Below are 15,736 nucleotides of genomic sequence, written 5' to 3' on the forward strand. Positions count from 1 at the left end.
ACAAGTGTTCCTTATCAGATTTGTGGTGTCAGCTGCCTGGTCTGCTACCACAAATGAGTTTGTAATCAGAATTTTCATTTTAGAAATGCATCGTGTTTCTTGCTAACTGTGTGTTGTCCATGGAGAAACAAACGCTTCTAATAGGCTGTCTTTTTTCTAATTATTATTCTTTTTAAATAAGAGCTCTGCTTTGGTCTGTTACTGACATTGATTTAGGATTTTTGGTAAGCAGTTGAAAGTGAATAATTTAAGAAAAGAAACAATATCTGATTTCTGTTTAGGAAATTTATAGATAATGATGTCTGCAAATGGAGACATCCATTTTGGAATAATTTGTTATAGTCTCCTGAATAAACCAAGAAAAAGATTTCATAACATTTCTGAGAGTGAATGAGAGTTTTGTTTAGCCTAGCCACATGTGAGGAACCACATAAATAAAGTATGTAAGCAGCTTTAGAATGTATTTGAAATCAGATTGTCATCTACATGTTTCTTAGGTTGTCTTATTAACATGACAATCTCTTGATACACTTCAACAGTACTCTTGAATGCTTTGCTGCTGAAATGGGAAGATACTGGTGTTCTTGAACTACTAGCTAAGGTCAAGAAACTTGTTGAGGGTTTCCTGTTCTTTGGGAATAGAGTTCTGCAAAATTTTACCTCTGGTGGTCGATGAGAAGAGCTGTGCTATCTGAACAGAGCACAGTCTTTTGCAGGGAACCAAGTTTTATCTCACAATACAGATGTTTGGGAAAGTAGTATCATTGTTAACATCTGGAAAGTGCTTTCTCCAGAACGGTGTTAAAACAGTTTCTTTTGTAGAAATAAACAAACTAAAACCCAAAGTGTAATAAAAATGGACATGGACAGCTTTTTATATTAAAACTTTATCCTTAAGGCTGCGAACTAATGTCTTCAAAAGTAATGTTGTGACTAATAAAATCACCTGATTATGCAAGGAAGAAATATTCTACCTGAAAATAATTTGTCTGCTGTAATCCCACTGTATCTTTTTTCCCTGTGGAATACCTATCTTGGGTGTATTCATTTGCTAACTCTGATTTGTAACTCTGATTCACGCAAAAATTCTGTGAAGAAACTTAGCCCCTCAGTTAAGATTTATCTCTTGATATTTCGGGCAGGGAGGATTATGGCACCTCGGGATGCCGTGGGCACGGGTGGGAGCCCTCGCGGGAGCTCTGCCCAGCATCCCTGGCTGAGAGCCTGGGCCTTCCTCAGGGAGTTTACAGTCACAACAACCCCAGGCAACGCTACGGGCTGGGGGAAGAGTGGCTGGAAAGCTGCCCAGCAGAAAAGGACCTGGGGGTGTTGGTGGACAGCCGGCTGAACATGAGCCAGCAGTGTGCCCAGGTGGCCAAGAAGGCCAACGGCATCCTGGCCTGTGTCAGGAACAGCATGGCCAGCAGGAGCAGGGAAGTGATGGTGCCTCTGTACTGGGCCCTGGTGAGGCCTCACCTCGAGGGCTGTGTTCAGTTCTGGGCCCCTCACTACAGGAAGGACATGGAGCTGCTGGAGCGTGTCCAGAGGAGAGCCACCAAGCTGGTGAGGGGTCTGGAGAACAAGTCATAGGAGGAGAGGCTGAGGGAACTGGGCATGTTTAGTTTGGAGAAGAGGAGGCTGAGGGGAGACCTCATTGCCCTCTACAACTCCCTGAAAGGAGGGTGTAGAGAGGTGGGTGTTGGCCTCTTCTCCCAAGGGAATAATGACAGGAGCAGAGGAAATGGTCTGAAGTTGGGGCAGGGGAGGTTTAGATTAGATATTAGGAAGAATGACTTTACTGAGAGGGTGGTCAGGCACTGGAACAGCCTGCCCAGGGAGGTGGTGGAGTTGCCATCCCTGGAGGTATTTAAGGAACGTGTAGACGTGGCACTTCAGGGCATGCTCTAGTGCCTGAGAGTGTTGGGTTTGGCTTTTTTTTGTGTGTGTGGTTGGACTTGATCTCAAAGGTCCCTTCCAACCATGAAGATTCCCTGATTCTGAGTGGAGGTGTGATGGGAACGCAGTCTGTGTGCCTCTGCCGGCTTGCATTTAATTTGCTCAGATATGTAGCTGTGAAAGCAAACTGGCATAAGTTTGTAATCAATATACAGGCCCATGTGGAATCTTTTTTTGTTTGTTTGTTTGTTTTGAATGTTTTAAGCCTTACTGCAGCTTAATTAGCACTACTGTATTTCCATCGCTGCTGCTGTCTGTGCTGGCTGGGCGGGAACTAGTCAGGCTGTGTCCCCCTGTGCCCCCAGCAGGCCTGGGCCTGTCGGCTGGGGAGAGCCTCCCTGAGAACCAGCCCAGCGTCTCCCTGAATTAGTCATGTCCGAGTGGAAGGAGCTGAAGTGGTTTTAAGATGTACTAATTTCCATTTAGTTAACTGAACACGATGAAGGAGGGGAGTGGTAGTTTTCTTTGCAGGAGTTCAGAAACTGGCAGTAGAGCATAAAGCATCGACAGGTCGAGTCACGAAGCTGCTTCTGCCACCTTTGCACAGGGATGACTGCTCCTTTAGTAGTCTGGCAGAGCAGACTTTATCTCTGTGAAGCTTCCTGGTCTTTCTTTACAATGGTCTCACTGTGCCTAATTGTTCAGGTTTCATTTATCCTCACTAATCTGTTTTTTTTACAGTTACTTTCATATATGTGTTTTGTCTGTAGTTCTCTCTTAAATTCTGGTTTTCATCCCTGGATTAATAAAGAGAACACGTTAGCTTGCAGAGAAGTCTTGCACTCGCATGCTTGAGCAGCCAAACTGTCTCTCTCTGGCCTAATCCCCTTCCAGAGGGAAAGCAGTAATAGGAACACAGTCATCTGTGCTCTTAATCTTTTTTTTTTTTTTTTAGATAAAGACAACATAAACCTTTTGGAGAACAACAAAATAAAACCAGTCAGTAGACTATCCAATATGGTTTTGCCATAATGTTTTTTCTTGGCAATGAGATAAAAGTTAGGGAAAAGTTTGGACAGCCATTTGTTGCTTTTATTCTGTCTCTTGGGGTTGTGTGTTTGTGTGTACGGGAGCGTGCATACTTAGGAGTCTTGGGTTTTGTTCCATGGACCATCTTTGATGTTTTATGAAACTCGGGTGATCTGTGCAATGATGAACCTTGTTCTACAGACCTGTGCCCGTACCTAAGTAGGGGAGCTCTAAAAGCTCAGGGAACTATGGTGGAGATGTTTAGATAAACTGTGCAGTTGTAGTGGTGGCTGCAAATAGAATTATTTGTTTTGGAAGAGGATTGGTAGCATTGAGAATTAAAATGCCTTAATTATCAAAAGATAGCAAAGACTGAGAAGCAATGAGACAAGTGAAGAGGAAACAATAACCTGCTTGGAATATAGCTTGCCTGCCTCAGAAATTGAGATTAATTAGGGACTAAGGTAAATAAATTATTCTCTGTTGCAGAGTATTTAGCTCCCTCTTTAAGAAATGTTCCTTGCAAAGCAATCTTGCATGAGGAAAACTAACACCACATAGCTACTGTCCGAGACCAAAGACTTGGTAACTAAGAATGTGGAAAACTGTACGCATGTCACGAGATGGTGCTTACCCAGGAGACTTCATGCCTCAGAGTGTAAACTGTCCTCGGGTGAAGCTGGGGCAAGAACTCCCCGGAGTAGCTTTCCGAGGTCACCTCCGCTCTCTTCCAAAACTGATGGAGATAACAAGCTCTTCCCATGCAAGTAAGTCTCTTTGAAGCTGCTGGTATTGCTCATTGGCGGATGGAATATATTAGACAATTTTATTTATTGCAGGACACATTGTACACTGTGCTGCAGTCCATTCTGTGCTGTTTTGTGATTCTTATTGAGGAAATGGTCATCTGCCATAGGTTTTACTTATATGAAATTGGAAATAGAATATGGAAAGAGAGACAAAGTGGTGAACGCTGATGTTGTGATTTAGGACGTGTGAAAAGCAGAGATTGCACCAAACGTGTAACTGGTGAGGCTGATTTTTGGCTATCCCTTAATTAGCTGTGTTTCACTTAGCAATAGAGTACTCCTTTTGAATTGGCGCACATCTCTGCAGCGCCCAGTTCTGCATGTTGGTGAAGTTAGAATAGGATGTCATTGTGAAGAACTTGAATATAAACTTAGACTCCTTTGCTTCCTGTTGAAAGTGCACAGTGTTTGAGAGGGAGTTTAATGTGGCACTTCACTGGAACAGTAGAATCATGTAGTTTGAAAGTTCACTTTTCTTTTTGCATTTTCCTCAGTAATTCATAGTCTAAATGAATTTTCAGGATAGTGGAGCTAGTGCTGTGAATGTGGTAAAAATCCAGCTCTATTTCTCTAGCATCTGAACTTTTCCATAGAGAAAAAAATGTGCCCTAGCAATTTCAGAAACAATACTCTATTTCCAGTCACTAGTTCTACTGATTTTTTTTCTATTGCAGTTCATTTTGTTTGGGCTTCCTGTGTGCAGGAAGATGTCTAAAGGAAGCACACTGAGGAGTCAAATCCAGAAGGGAAGTCTAACGGGAAGGAATTGGGTGATGCTTGAAAATGCAAACGGGGAATGAGAGAGGAGCTGGAAGCTCTTTTTGAGAGCTTCTGAAAAGACCAATAGAGAAAAATTTACTTGGAGGTAGAATGAAGATGCATCTAAAGAATAATGCCAGTTAATTTCAAGATTCGTCTTAAAGGTGATATGAAGTAATCTTTCTTAACTAAGGGTGGGTTATACCAGTGACAGTAATGAGAGGCTTAGCATTTTGAAAGAGCAAAATACTTGTCATCTTATGTAAAATCTGTGATTGAATGGATGAGTTGCCTTGACAAGTGTGATTTTATACATAAAAAGTGTGCGAGTTTCTGTAGGCATTGCAGGTAAAGGAACACCCATTATGCTTTTTTGAGACAGTGGTAAGCTGTGTCTGTACAGTAAGGTTCCTGATGGAAGAACAAGGAAAACTAAGACAGCAAAGAATTGATTTAAAAATCACCGAGTGATTTAAAAAAAAAAAAAAATTTGATTTTTTTCCAAACATTCAGTTACCAGAGCTAGTGTATAGGAAATGAGAAAACAAAACCAAGTTACTAATGACCTTGTTGTGTTTGATAAGCATAATAATGAGAAGATACTGCACAGACCAAAGTCTTGAAAAATCAAGTTGACAGGATTTCTTTTGATGTTGTCATTATCATTTGCACCTGTGTCCAGTTCACTGAGTAAAACCAGTATGGCAGATAACTCAATTTCCTCCGCAAAAATCCCAGATGTACTTCAGCCCCCGCAGGACAGAACGGACTGCAGCACAACTTACAATATGTACCGCAACAAAATTCATCTTGTGTACTCCTCCTGACAATAGACATAACAGATACAGTAAGCAAGTAGGTTTTGCAGATTTTTTAGTAACCTTTGCTGAAGTTGATTAACATTTTATTTTGATGCTGTGTTGCTGTCCCGGTTTGAAGCAACCACGACAGTTGTTAAGCTTACTGATATTTCTCTGGTTGTGCAAAAATATCTACAGTGGAGAGCAGTGTGAACGTATCTTAGGTGTAGGCAGGGTCAGCAATTAAGCTGAGCCCGCTTGTGCGAGGCAGCTGCTAATTAACATCTTGGTGTGAGCTGTCAGAGCTGTGGGAAAAGCAATAGGCACACACACGCAGCAGGCTGCTATCTACAAATATTTTTGGTCAGCTAAATGTTTACTTCCAGAAGCTTAACAAGACCTGTGTTGGATGTGAATTACTGTTTTTCCAGCAGTTTTGTTCAAAGCACCAGTCAGCAATTTCCAGCAAATTATGCCTCTTTCTGTGCATCTCTTCCCCTCAGTGAGAATAATACTGAACTTTCTCAGATTTTTTTCGCTCGTAGCAATTACTTTTGTAACTGTGTGTGGTATCTGCTATCCCTGTGTGCAGGGGAGGAGTCTGCTGGTTGCCTGTTAGGTTAGTTTTGTAATTGTTGATTCAGATTTCAAAATGCAGAGATACTTTCACTTCAATTGTATTAAAATAATTTAGTGTAGCCTTGTTGAATTGATTACCTTAATTATCAAAAATATGCACCCAAAATCCAGCTGTTTAATCTCTTGCTTTTAATGTATTCGGTGTACAATACTTGCTGTGTTTTCATTTGAGATAGTAAGTTTTTTCTTTCATTTTCAATTTTTTAGTGGTTACTTTTTTTTGTAAATTAAAAAAAATAAAATTCCTTGGATTGATCCGTTCTTAAGGAGATACTCTTGGAAATCTCTTTAGTTTGTATTGGCTGGAAGAGCAGGGAGTGAAGAGTTACAGGGGAAAAGAAAGGAGTTTTAGTTTGTCAAGCAGAGTGCAATGGGAGCCACGGGTCCAAGAACTTTTGAATACTGGAATCAATTTCATCTTTTTTTATTTTTCCTCCAGAGCTCATTTTATACTATAGTGCCCTTTTTTTTTTTTAAGTTACTACTCGTTACAAAAAGCTCTACTGATTGCCCATGTTATTTTTTTTTTAACATTGTAGTTGCAGATATGAGCGCTTTGCTTTTACTGTACCTGGTACTAGATTTTAACTTAAAAGAGGAGTCTGAAGAGTGCACATTCTAAATGTTCAAAATACAGTAAGGGTGAAGGCATCACAAAGTGAGCACGTTTTGATGCCTGGGATTAGTGGGCATAGTGAAAAACCAAACAACCACCACAAAACACTGACAACAAAAAAAAAAGGGGGGGGCTTTGGTTGCTATTTACCTGTATTGTGATAACAGAACCCGGTCTTTGAATTGGTCAGTCTCACTAACTCTACATAACCTGTTTAGACATATACTGCTTAGAAGCTGCTCTTAGCATTAGTAATGATTTCTAAATGCACGAGAACTGTCTTTTCACCTGTCACTGTTCTACATAAGGAATAGTTATGAAAGGGAAATTAGGCACCGATAGTGCGATAGCTGTGACCTTACTTGTAAATTTTACTTTGATGTGACTTTTTATTCTATTTTCATGAAAATGGAGTAGAAATAGAAGTAACTCTTACCTTGAGAGTAACACCTCTTGATATTGATAACGTTGCATAACTTCAAATACTAAAAACAAACAGATTCAGTTGACCAAGTTTATTCCCTATGGTTTTCATCAAGGTTATAAATTCTGTCTTTCTCCTCTTACCAAAACCTCCTGCTTTTTTTACCCTCTGCAGGTCATGGCAACCATAAAGAAAACAGTCCTTTCCTGAATGCTGCAGAAGCTGTCAAGGGAGGTGATTACTATGACAGAAATCTGGCCTTGTTTGAGGTAATTTCTAGCTATTTTTCATAATTCTAATGTGATTTGGCATCTTCCAAGATGGGAGGGATTGAGCGCGTGGTATTAAGTGGAAGACAAGCCTTGCAAAGGCCCAGGCAATGGGTCGGTACTCACCTCTCACCGCATGGCAAATCTAAGAGCCATTGCTTTGTTTAGGAGTGTGTCTACAGAGCAGCAAAATATCATGGTACTAGAGGTGACCTGAATAATTTAAGTTGTGAAGCTGGTGCACTGTGAGCTAATCAGTGTGGAAAATGAGCATGGGCTGTTTACTGTGCTAAGAAGGACAATGTTATTCCCTTAAGGCCCTTCTCTTAACGGCCACAAAAATGATCAGAGGGCTGGAGCACCTCTCCTGTGAGGACAGGCTGAGAGACCTGGGGTTGTTCAGCCTGGAGAAGAGAAGGCTCCAGGGAGACCTTATAGCTACTTCCAGTACCTGAAGGGGCTTCAGGAGAGATGGGGAGGGACTCTATCAGGGAGTGGAGCCATAGGACGAGGGGTAACAGTTTTAAACTGAAAGAGGGAAGATTTAGATTAGATCTCAGGAAGAAATTCTTTACTGTGAGGGTGGTGAGAGCCTGGCCCAGGTTGCCCAGAGAAGCTGTGGCTGCCCCATCCCTGGAGGGGTTCAAGGCCAGGCTGGATGGGGCTTGGAGCAACCTGGTCTGGTGGGAGGTGTCCCTGCCCAGGGCAGGGGGTGGGACTGGATGGTCTTTAAGGTCCCTCCCAATTCTAACTTTCTATGATTCTGTAGAAGAGTGCCTAAATTCAGGCACTCAGATTAGCCTGAGTATCCTGTATTACAACTGCCCCATATCAATAATTCCGATTTCTCCCCCACGTCCTTTTTTTTTTTTTGGGGTGTAAGTCTGTTGTCTGAGGTACCAGTAGGTGGAGATACCCTGTGTGGTGAAAAATCTCAGATATTACGACCACTTGGGACTGGGAGGCAGTATGACTGTTTCCATGTGGAAGTAAGAAGGACCAGACTCTCATGCGGGAGGGCAGTTGGAGCCACACCAAGTCCAGCAGAATCTTCCTCCATTTCCTCAACCTCACTGGCACTCCGTTAACTGCAACACACTGTGCTAAGACCAAGTTTCTAAAAAATGTTTTCAGAAGCTCAGGTGCTGGGGAGTGGTGCGGGGAGTCTTTGTATGGCTCTGCAGCTGCCTTCCAGCTGGGCTTCTGAGTTCCAGCTTCACAGCAGTACTGGCAACCTGTACCCAGTATTTCCCAGTCTGGGAACTCGGTGTGGGGCAGCTTGAGCTGGCTCTACACCCCGCCAGGTTGGCGCCTGCAGAGTTCAGCTGCGTGGCACAGAGCCTGGGCAAGTACAACTAACCTGCTGCTAGAAAGGAACCCACTGTGGAAATGCTGCAGCCATGTGTGCAGGCACTGTGCTTGAGCTAAGGCTTTGAAGCACGCTCCTAGCTGTGGTGTCTCCTCCCTCCAAGTCATGGTAGATCTGTGATCAGCATCAATTCGCAGACCATGAAGAGCTGGCCACCTGTGGCATGGCTGCTGCTAGTCATACGCCTGCCTTTTCCATAAGCAGTAACACAGCAGCACACCGGGGCTGCAGGCTCCTTCTGTACTGAGGAGGAGCAGATAGCACCCTTAAGGCCATGAACGTAATGTGATGAATCGTAATCAGGTTTTGAAAGATATGAACTGCAGATGAGATCAGAGGAAGGAATAAGAAAAGGGACGTTTGGGGTCAGTTTCTGCCATCAGGTACAAAGCACATAATGCTGCGAATCCTCCCAGAAACCGTTTGTGATGATACATGGATATACGATAGACCTCCAGACAGTGAAATTTTTCTAAACTTTTTTACTTCCTGTGTGGAAGGTTTTTTCTCTTTACCATACATTCCTTAGTGTGCAATTAGACTTGTACGAAATTTTGATTTCAGAGAGGAAGGGGAAGTGAATAATTTTTTTTTCTTTTTTTTTTTTTTCTTTTTTCACCTTGAACTTACTTTCAGAAGCAGAAGTTGGATGGGATGAATGGAAAGGTGTGAGGCCTCTGTGCACGTGGCTTTTGGGATTTTTATCTAGATCCACATAAATTACATCACATAGTTTGTAAAATGTCATAAAACTATCAGAGTGCATGTATGCCCACAATGACCAGAGTTTAATCACTAGACCTCTGAATTATTTGGCAACTTGGCCTTTTTAAAATTATATCTGTTGCTGTAAGCTGACGTTAGAGATAGATGAAAGGTGTACACATCCATTTTCTTACAGTCCCAAGGCTCAGACGACTTCTTTATTGCTGTAATTCATGCTTTTTAGCACCTATGGAGGAGGGTGCAGACGTGTTGGCATAGCCTTTTCCTGTCAGATTTGCCTTTCTTTCAGAAAATTAAATCCTCTCATCAGTGGTTCAGGCACAATTAAATATTCTGTCATGCCCTGGATGATCCTGGTGTGTTCCCTGGCAGGCTCAGGGGTGCTGAGGAAGGCATGACCACAGCTGCTCTTCATAAATGCTGTGAATTGCAGAAGTTGACTAGTTTTCTTCTTCCACAGGAGGAGCTTGATATACGACCAAAAGTGTCATCTCTGCTTGGCAAGTTGGTCAACTACACAAATCTTACACAAGGTGTTAAGGAACATGAAGAAGCAGAAAGCACTGATGGCTCGAAGAAGAAAGTATCAAAAGTAAGTAAGGATTCTCTCCATGGACGGGGTGATTCCCTCTGTGATTTTTGGGCAGCTGGACCCGTTTCTGCTTTATCTTAACCTCTCAGGAGCCATGATGGTACTGCAAAGAAGTAACATGGAACTCTGGAGATAACCAGATGTTACTGAAGAACTGGGGCAGATGGAGTGGTTGAGCAGCATGCACTGCAGTGCGGTTACATACACTTGCTATGGATTTAGATAGGGAAGATTGGATATTAGTGGTGGATCGAATAAAAAACAAAAGAAAAACCCCAGCTTTTTGCTAGTGCTGTTTTAGCTGCCCGGCAGTATCTGACACATCTCTGCAAGCCTGGTAGGTATGACACAAAGAGGCAACACCCTTCTAGAGTGGTGAGCAGAGGTCAGATCGGACACCCTGGGGCAGCTCAAGTGTCCTTCTGGTGTTAGGCACTTAGGCAACTGAATTCTGCCCCAAAGCATCTGCGTTGAGATGGTTAGCCCATTTGGGCTGGCTTTGTAATAAGGCGGAAGGTGGGGTTTTATTGTTGGTAGTTAGATTTCTATCAGGAGGGCTGTGTTCTCGCTGCTGTTAGTGCTCTGGCAGTCAGGGGAGTGTTTCAGTTTGTGCTGAACCCTCAGGTGATAGGGTTGCATTTTATGGCACTTGCAGGCCTGTCGGTTCACTTGCAAATTTTGTCAAAAGAAAGTTTTCCAAAAAACCAAGATAGCACTTGAGTTGTACAGATTTTATAGTACAACTCTGCCAAAGACTGAGCCATTCCAGAGCGAGATGGCAGTTGATAATGTTGAAAAACAGCACATTGTTCTCCAAGAGAATGCATGTTACCCCATGCTGAAAGCCGGATTCCAGCTGCCGTACGCTCCAGTTCCTTACTCTGCACGGTTTTACAGCGGGGGTAACAAAGTTGTTCAGTCAACATGAAGCTTAAAATTCAATTTTATCTGACACCACGTGCACTGAAGTGCTGTAATTTTGTGGTTAATATGACGTGACAAGACTGACTGGAGGTTGTCTGGGTGCAGTAACTGAGTTCTGGTACTGTAAGCTTACATTGAAAAAGTAATTTAAACATTTTTAATTTTAACATAAGTAATTTTTAACTGTGAATTTCTTTTGTGTGGTACTTGGTGTTACACTGATTACTGAGTCTGTCCAAAGATTTTACCTGTGTGTTACTAATAGGAAACGTCAGCTGCATCTGTTTGAGCGTGCTTTTGGTGGGAATGTCAGGCGTGAGCTGTTAATATGGTGTTATGGCATAAGCTAAAATAATTTTCAGCCTCTTCCTATCAAAAGCAGATTGATTGTTACCCTAACAAAGAGAGAATGGAGGGGGATACAAGAGGTACAGTCCTTACTATTTTGAGAAAGTTCTGATCTCTTCTGCTGTTTATTTCGTTATTAATTGCCTGACCAGAATGCCAGGGTAAGGTGCAGTCTCATCTGAAGGCCGGTCACTTACTTCCCTGTTGGAAAAAGAATTTGGTGAAGGGCCTGTAGGGTGAAGTTGGTTAAAGCTAACGCAGCATAGCTTCAAAAGGTAAAAAAAGGACAAATAACAGGAAACCGAGTTGTTTTTTTAAATCCCTGGTAGACTAACATGTAAGGTTTGGTGTTAATATTTCTACATCTAGGTACGATTTATGTAAACACTTGTGCATTTTCAAACTTTTTATTGCTATAAAAAAAAGGACTGTTTTCCTTTCCACAATCCTAATGGTAAAATAGAGTTTGGGCTTAATACCTGGGTTGTCCTGAATTCTGCTTTCCTGTGTCCCAAAAATGTGTGTTTGCAGACTTCTCAAAAGTCTTTTGCAGAGTGGGTTGGGTAACCATTCCAAAAGTGACAATATCATCCTGTGTTAATATCTTAATATTTTTTGTGTAAACACTTCAGTTTTCTTAAGTGAATCTTTGCCTAGTATGTCTGTCTCTGGGATAAATTACATCAGCTGTAATATCATAACTGTAGTTTGAATTTCTTCTCCCTCTCTTGCCATAAGAAATAGGAAATTTTAAACGTCTTGTAGAATGTTGAATAGTAACTTGGCCAATAATTATAACCATTAAAAAGAGGAAATTCAAAAGCTGTAACTGTACAATGCTATGGATTGAAGGTATCCAGAAATTGTGCAAATGGGATTCTTCTACACATTTGTTTTTAATCATTTTTTGAAGTATAAATCAGTGGACTGCTGTTACCTCATCCTTCCCAGTGGAGCATTAGTACAGAAGCAGGACCCTCCACCCCAGCATGACGGCAGGGTCTGGTTTGAAGCACCAGCATTAACTGACTGGTTGCTGGATGTTCCTAGTGGGTATGCTCAGTCCCCAGCCAGCATGGCAAAAGGTGAGCTGCCTGTCCTGATGTGCCACTTACTGGAATTGACAAGTTACAGACAAGAATTGGAGCAGGGAGAGTGAGCAGACATTGGATACGGTATCCAAAAACTCAATGAAGAAGGCAGTCCTTTCAGTAAGTGAATGTAGAATTCTCTATCTGAGCAGGTAAGACAGGTCTCAGTGAATACCTTGTTGTGACCTAGCACACCCCTGCCTGCCAAATCAGATCCACTCAAATAAAACGAAATAAAATAAAATAACAACAAAACACAGACATAAAAAAAGAGACAAATCAATTGTGTGCATGTGGAGGGGCCACATCTTTGAGGGGTGGTATAAAAAAAAAAGTTATCTGTCTTCCAAAGCTGAAGCTTAAAGGACTAGAGAATGCTGGGCTTGAGCTTGTGGAGATCATTGTTGTCAGCACCTGCTTTCTACGGTGACAAGACCAGAAGGGACCTGAACGTTTCCACAAGCTCTGGAAAATACATTACATGACTACCCCCCTTCTAATCTCTTGGAATGATTGCTGCAGAGTTTGTGGAAGATGCAAACAAAGATCAGGACAATTTCAGTGCAAAACAGTTAAATATAAAGATACTACCCTGTTTCAGCGTTCCCACTGAATATTTTCGGTAGTAGATTCTGTGTTAGATACACATCAGATAAAACTGATGTTACTCTGTGTAATGGGGTAGAAATGGGGTTGCTTTTTATCTTTTCTAAATACAGTCTTGTATTAAAGCTCTTAATAGACACAGTGCTATAAGAATATCCCCTTCTCACGATGGAAAAAAATTAACTGGCTTATGTATCTTTAATAAGGCAGTTCATTTCTGTGCTGCTCTCTGTCCTCATTCTACAGAGCAACCATAAGAGCTGTCATTGCTGATCAATGTCCCTGAGCCCTGCGGCCAAGGGCTTTGATAACCCATCACACTGGCACAATGGAAATAGCGTCCTTCAGACTCGGATCAATATTTGTATCAATTATGTGTCTGCAGCTGATTAGAGTGAACCGAAACATGATCTGCATCACTGAAATTGAGACTGTTTTCGAGATTTTTCTGGCTGTTCTTGGTTGATCCAAAACAGCATTCTTCAAAATGTCTTTGTGTTTTATTTCCTTTATGCGGCACAGGGAGTTCAATTTTTTTTTCACTTGGTAGCTGTTGAGACTGAACATAATCCCCTTTTTATTTCAGACTGCTTTAAGTTTAGACTTCAGCACTGGTTTAGTCTCACTTGATGATTATAAGGTGCTATAAAAAAGGGTCAAGTCACTGCAGATGACTGGTGTTAAACATTGCTGTGAAGAAGCTGGTTCAAGTAGCATTTGTGGATCCTTCTTTCATAGCAGTATTTTTTTTTATTCCACAGGGTAAGAAAATCCAGAACAAACCCTTATGCCCAAGGTACACTTAGTAATAGTGTGGTTGGGTTTTGTCTGCAGGCAGGCGCTTATGCGTTTCCTGGGCTGCTCTGCTCTGCGGTAATCTCACAACCATACAATTAACGGGCAATTTCTCTTCTGTGGCTGAAGTCAGCTTGTACCTGGAGCTGCGTAAGTGGCCGCTGAAGAGGGACGGGGAGAAGACGATGAGCAGTAAATGCTGCTGGGGCCACTGAGGGCAGAAGGTAGGAAGGAGCTGAGCTGAAGTGAGTTCTTATGCGAAGGAAGCAGGTGTTGGCGGATGTGTAAAGGGCAGGCTGAAAACTCACCTGCTTTGATAGGGCTCAGAAAACTGGCATATAGAGTATGTAAGAACTGTGCTCCACCTGCTTCTCCTGTGTAGGAGCAGTAGGTTGGGATTCTGTCCTTTGCCCAGATACCAGATTTGACAAACTCTTAGAAACTCCTTTACCTCTGAGATACCTCCCTATCTGATAAATTCACTTGACGCTGGCTGCTGGGTTCAGTGATGTTGTGAGGGGGGTGACTGATGGATGAACGGTCAGACAGATGATAAAATTATGTGGAATGTGTCTTTAAGAGAGACAAAGAATGCATTATTGTGACAATAGCAAGCCTTTATGCAGGGCAAAATCTGCCCAGAGCCTGGCAACGTTATTTAGTCCTTTCTCAGTTAATGCTTCTGCAGTTGAAGACACAATGTGAATCAGATGAAGGTATTTGAAACAAAACTATCTAAACCTCCCCTTCTTGAGGAAATGGGTACACTCTGAAGAATACCCTAAGAAGATCCTCTTCCGCTATAGCATTGGGACAACTCGTTTAAAAACCCTTACCTTACCCTGGTCAGGGTACTTCTGTACAAGTGTTATTTCTATTAGTATCAGAAGACAACGATTTCTTTTGTCCTTGTACGTAATCTTGACAGGTTAGTTCTGTAGGGTGGTAATTTTTGTACAAATGTCAGGTGATGTTTTAGGGATTTGGGTTTTTTTGTCCTGTGGCATTGGAGCAGCCAAGTAACAGCTCTCTGGCCCCGTGCTGGTAGGTCTTGTAGGGCAAGTCCATTGCAAACCTTCAGCATGTGGTTCTGTTGCCCAGTTTACTTCAGGAGGTTCACCCAGGTTCAAGTGTGTATGGGGAAAGTCTGGTAGATCTGATTTAGCTTTAGTCACACAAGGAATTCAAAGCTGACCTCAAAAAATTCAGTCAGCAATTCCTGGCATTTCTAACAAAGAACTGTTCAGGTCACGTTCTCGGGCAGGGTTTTCTTTCATCTGTGGCAGGGCAGACTCTTAATGCAGATGAGGACATTTTGAATTGTAACGTGTAATTGCAAGTTGAAGCACTAAATTCTGAGGCTGCTTATTTTGGCCTGGTGATATTATAACCATTTGATTTTTCTAGGGTTTTGCTTTGTGTAACAAAATATTACTCTTGACTCACCTTAGGTAACTATATTTTTCCATAGTGAAGATAATGCAAGAACGAAGCTTTTTACAGCAATTTCATTGCTTTAAGGGTAATATGCTTGTCTTAAGTACAGTTACTTTTGATTCATGACTAATTAGTCTGTAAGGGTACTTGTTACCTATTTATTTCTGCATTTAGTTAATACTGTGTGGAGTCAAATTTGAACAAGTGTTGTCAACTCCCTTTAATATCCTTCTCATTTAGATGGTTGTTCATGCGTTTCTTCAAACGCTGTCTGTCTGTAATATGTTTTGGAATTCAGGTTTATTTATAGAAAGAGGTATGAGAAGGGATGACCCTTTGAGTTCCACTGTTTATTCCCCTGTTCTGTATAATTTTAAATGCAAAAGAAATCTTCAGGAAGCAGAAGCAATGGAATGTCTTGGCAGGAAACCACAGAGATTTGGGGCTCTGAATTGCTGCTGGTACCTGGTGTGCCAGGGGCACACACTTGTATTCCTTGAAATAAAACCCTTATCAGTGGCCTTTTGATACTGTTCTGGATCTGACTGTCCTCTGACAATAACTGTTTGGGCAAATTCTACAAGATACTATGTTGAATATCAATCAT

At 41.9% G+C, this 15,736-nt stretch overlaps 1 protein-coding gene across 4 annotated transcripts in view; it reads left to right on the plus strand.

The window, feature by feature from the left end:
* The window catches only part of SLC12A4 (solute carrier family 12 member 4), a 50,426-nt gene that overhangs the window by 13,164 nt on the left and 21,526 nt on the right, over positions 1-15,736 (plus strand). For 3 of the 4 annotated variants that reach the window (XM_074158072.1, XM_074158071.1, XM_074158074.1), the window contains exons 2-3: positions 7,147-7,241; positions 9,797-9,928. In XM_074158072.1, coding sequence (XP_074014173.1) covers positions 7,147-7,241; positions 9,797-9,928 — 227 coding nt within the window. Of the gene's footprint in view, positions 1-3,520; positions 3,693-7,146; positions 7,242-9,796; positions 9,929-15,736 lie in introns of those variants that run through there. The other variant, XM_074158073.1, reaches the window with a different exon arrangement.

This window comes from Numenius arquata, chromosome 13 (genome assembly GCF_964106895.1).
Source record: "Numenius arquata chromosome 13, bNumArq3.hap1.1, whole genome shotgun sequence".
NCBI classification, from domain to species: Eukaryota; Metazoa; Chordata; class Aves; order Charadriiformes; family Scolopacidae; genus Numenius; species Numenius arquata.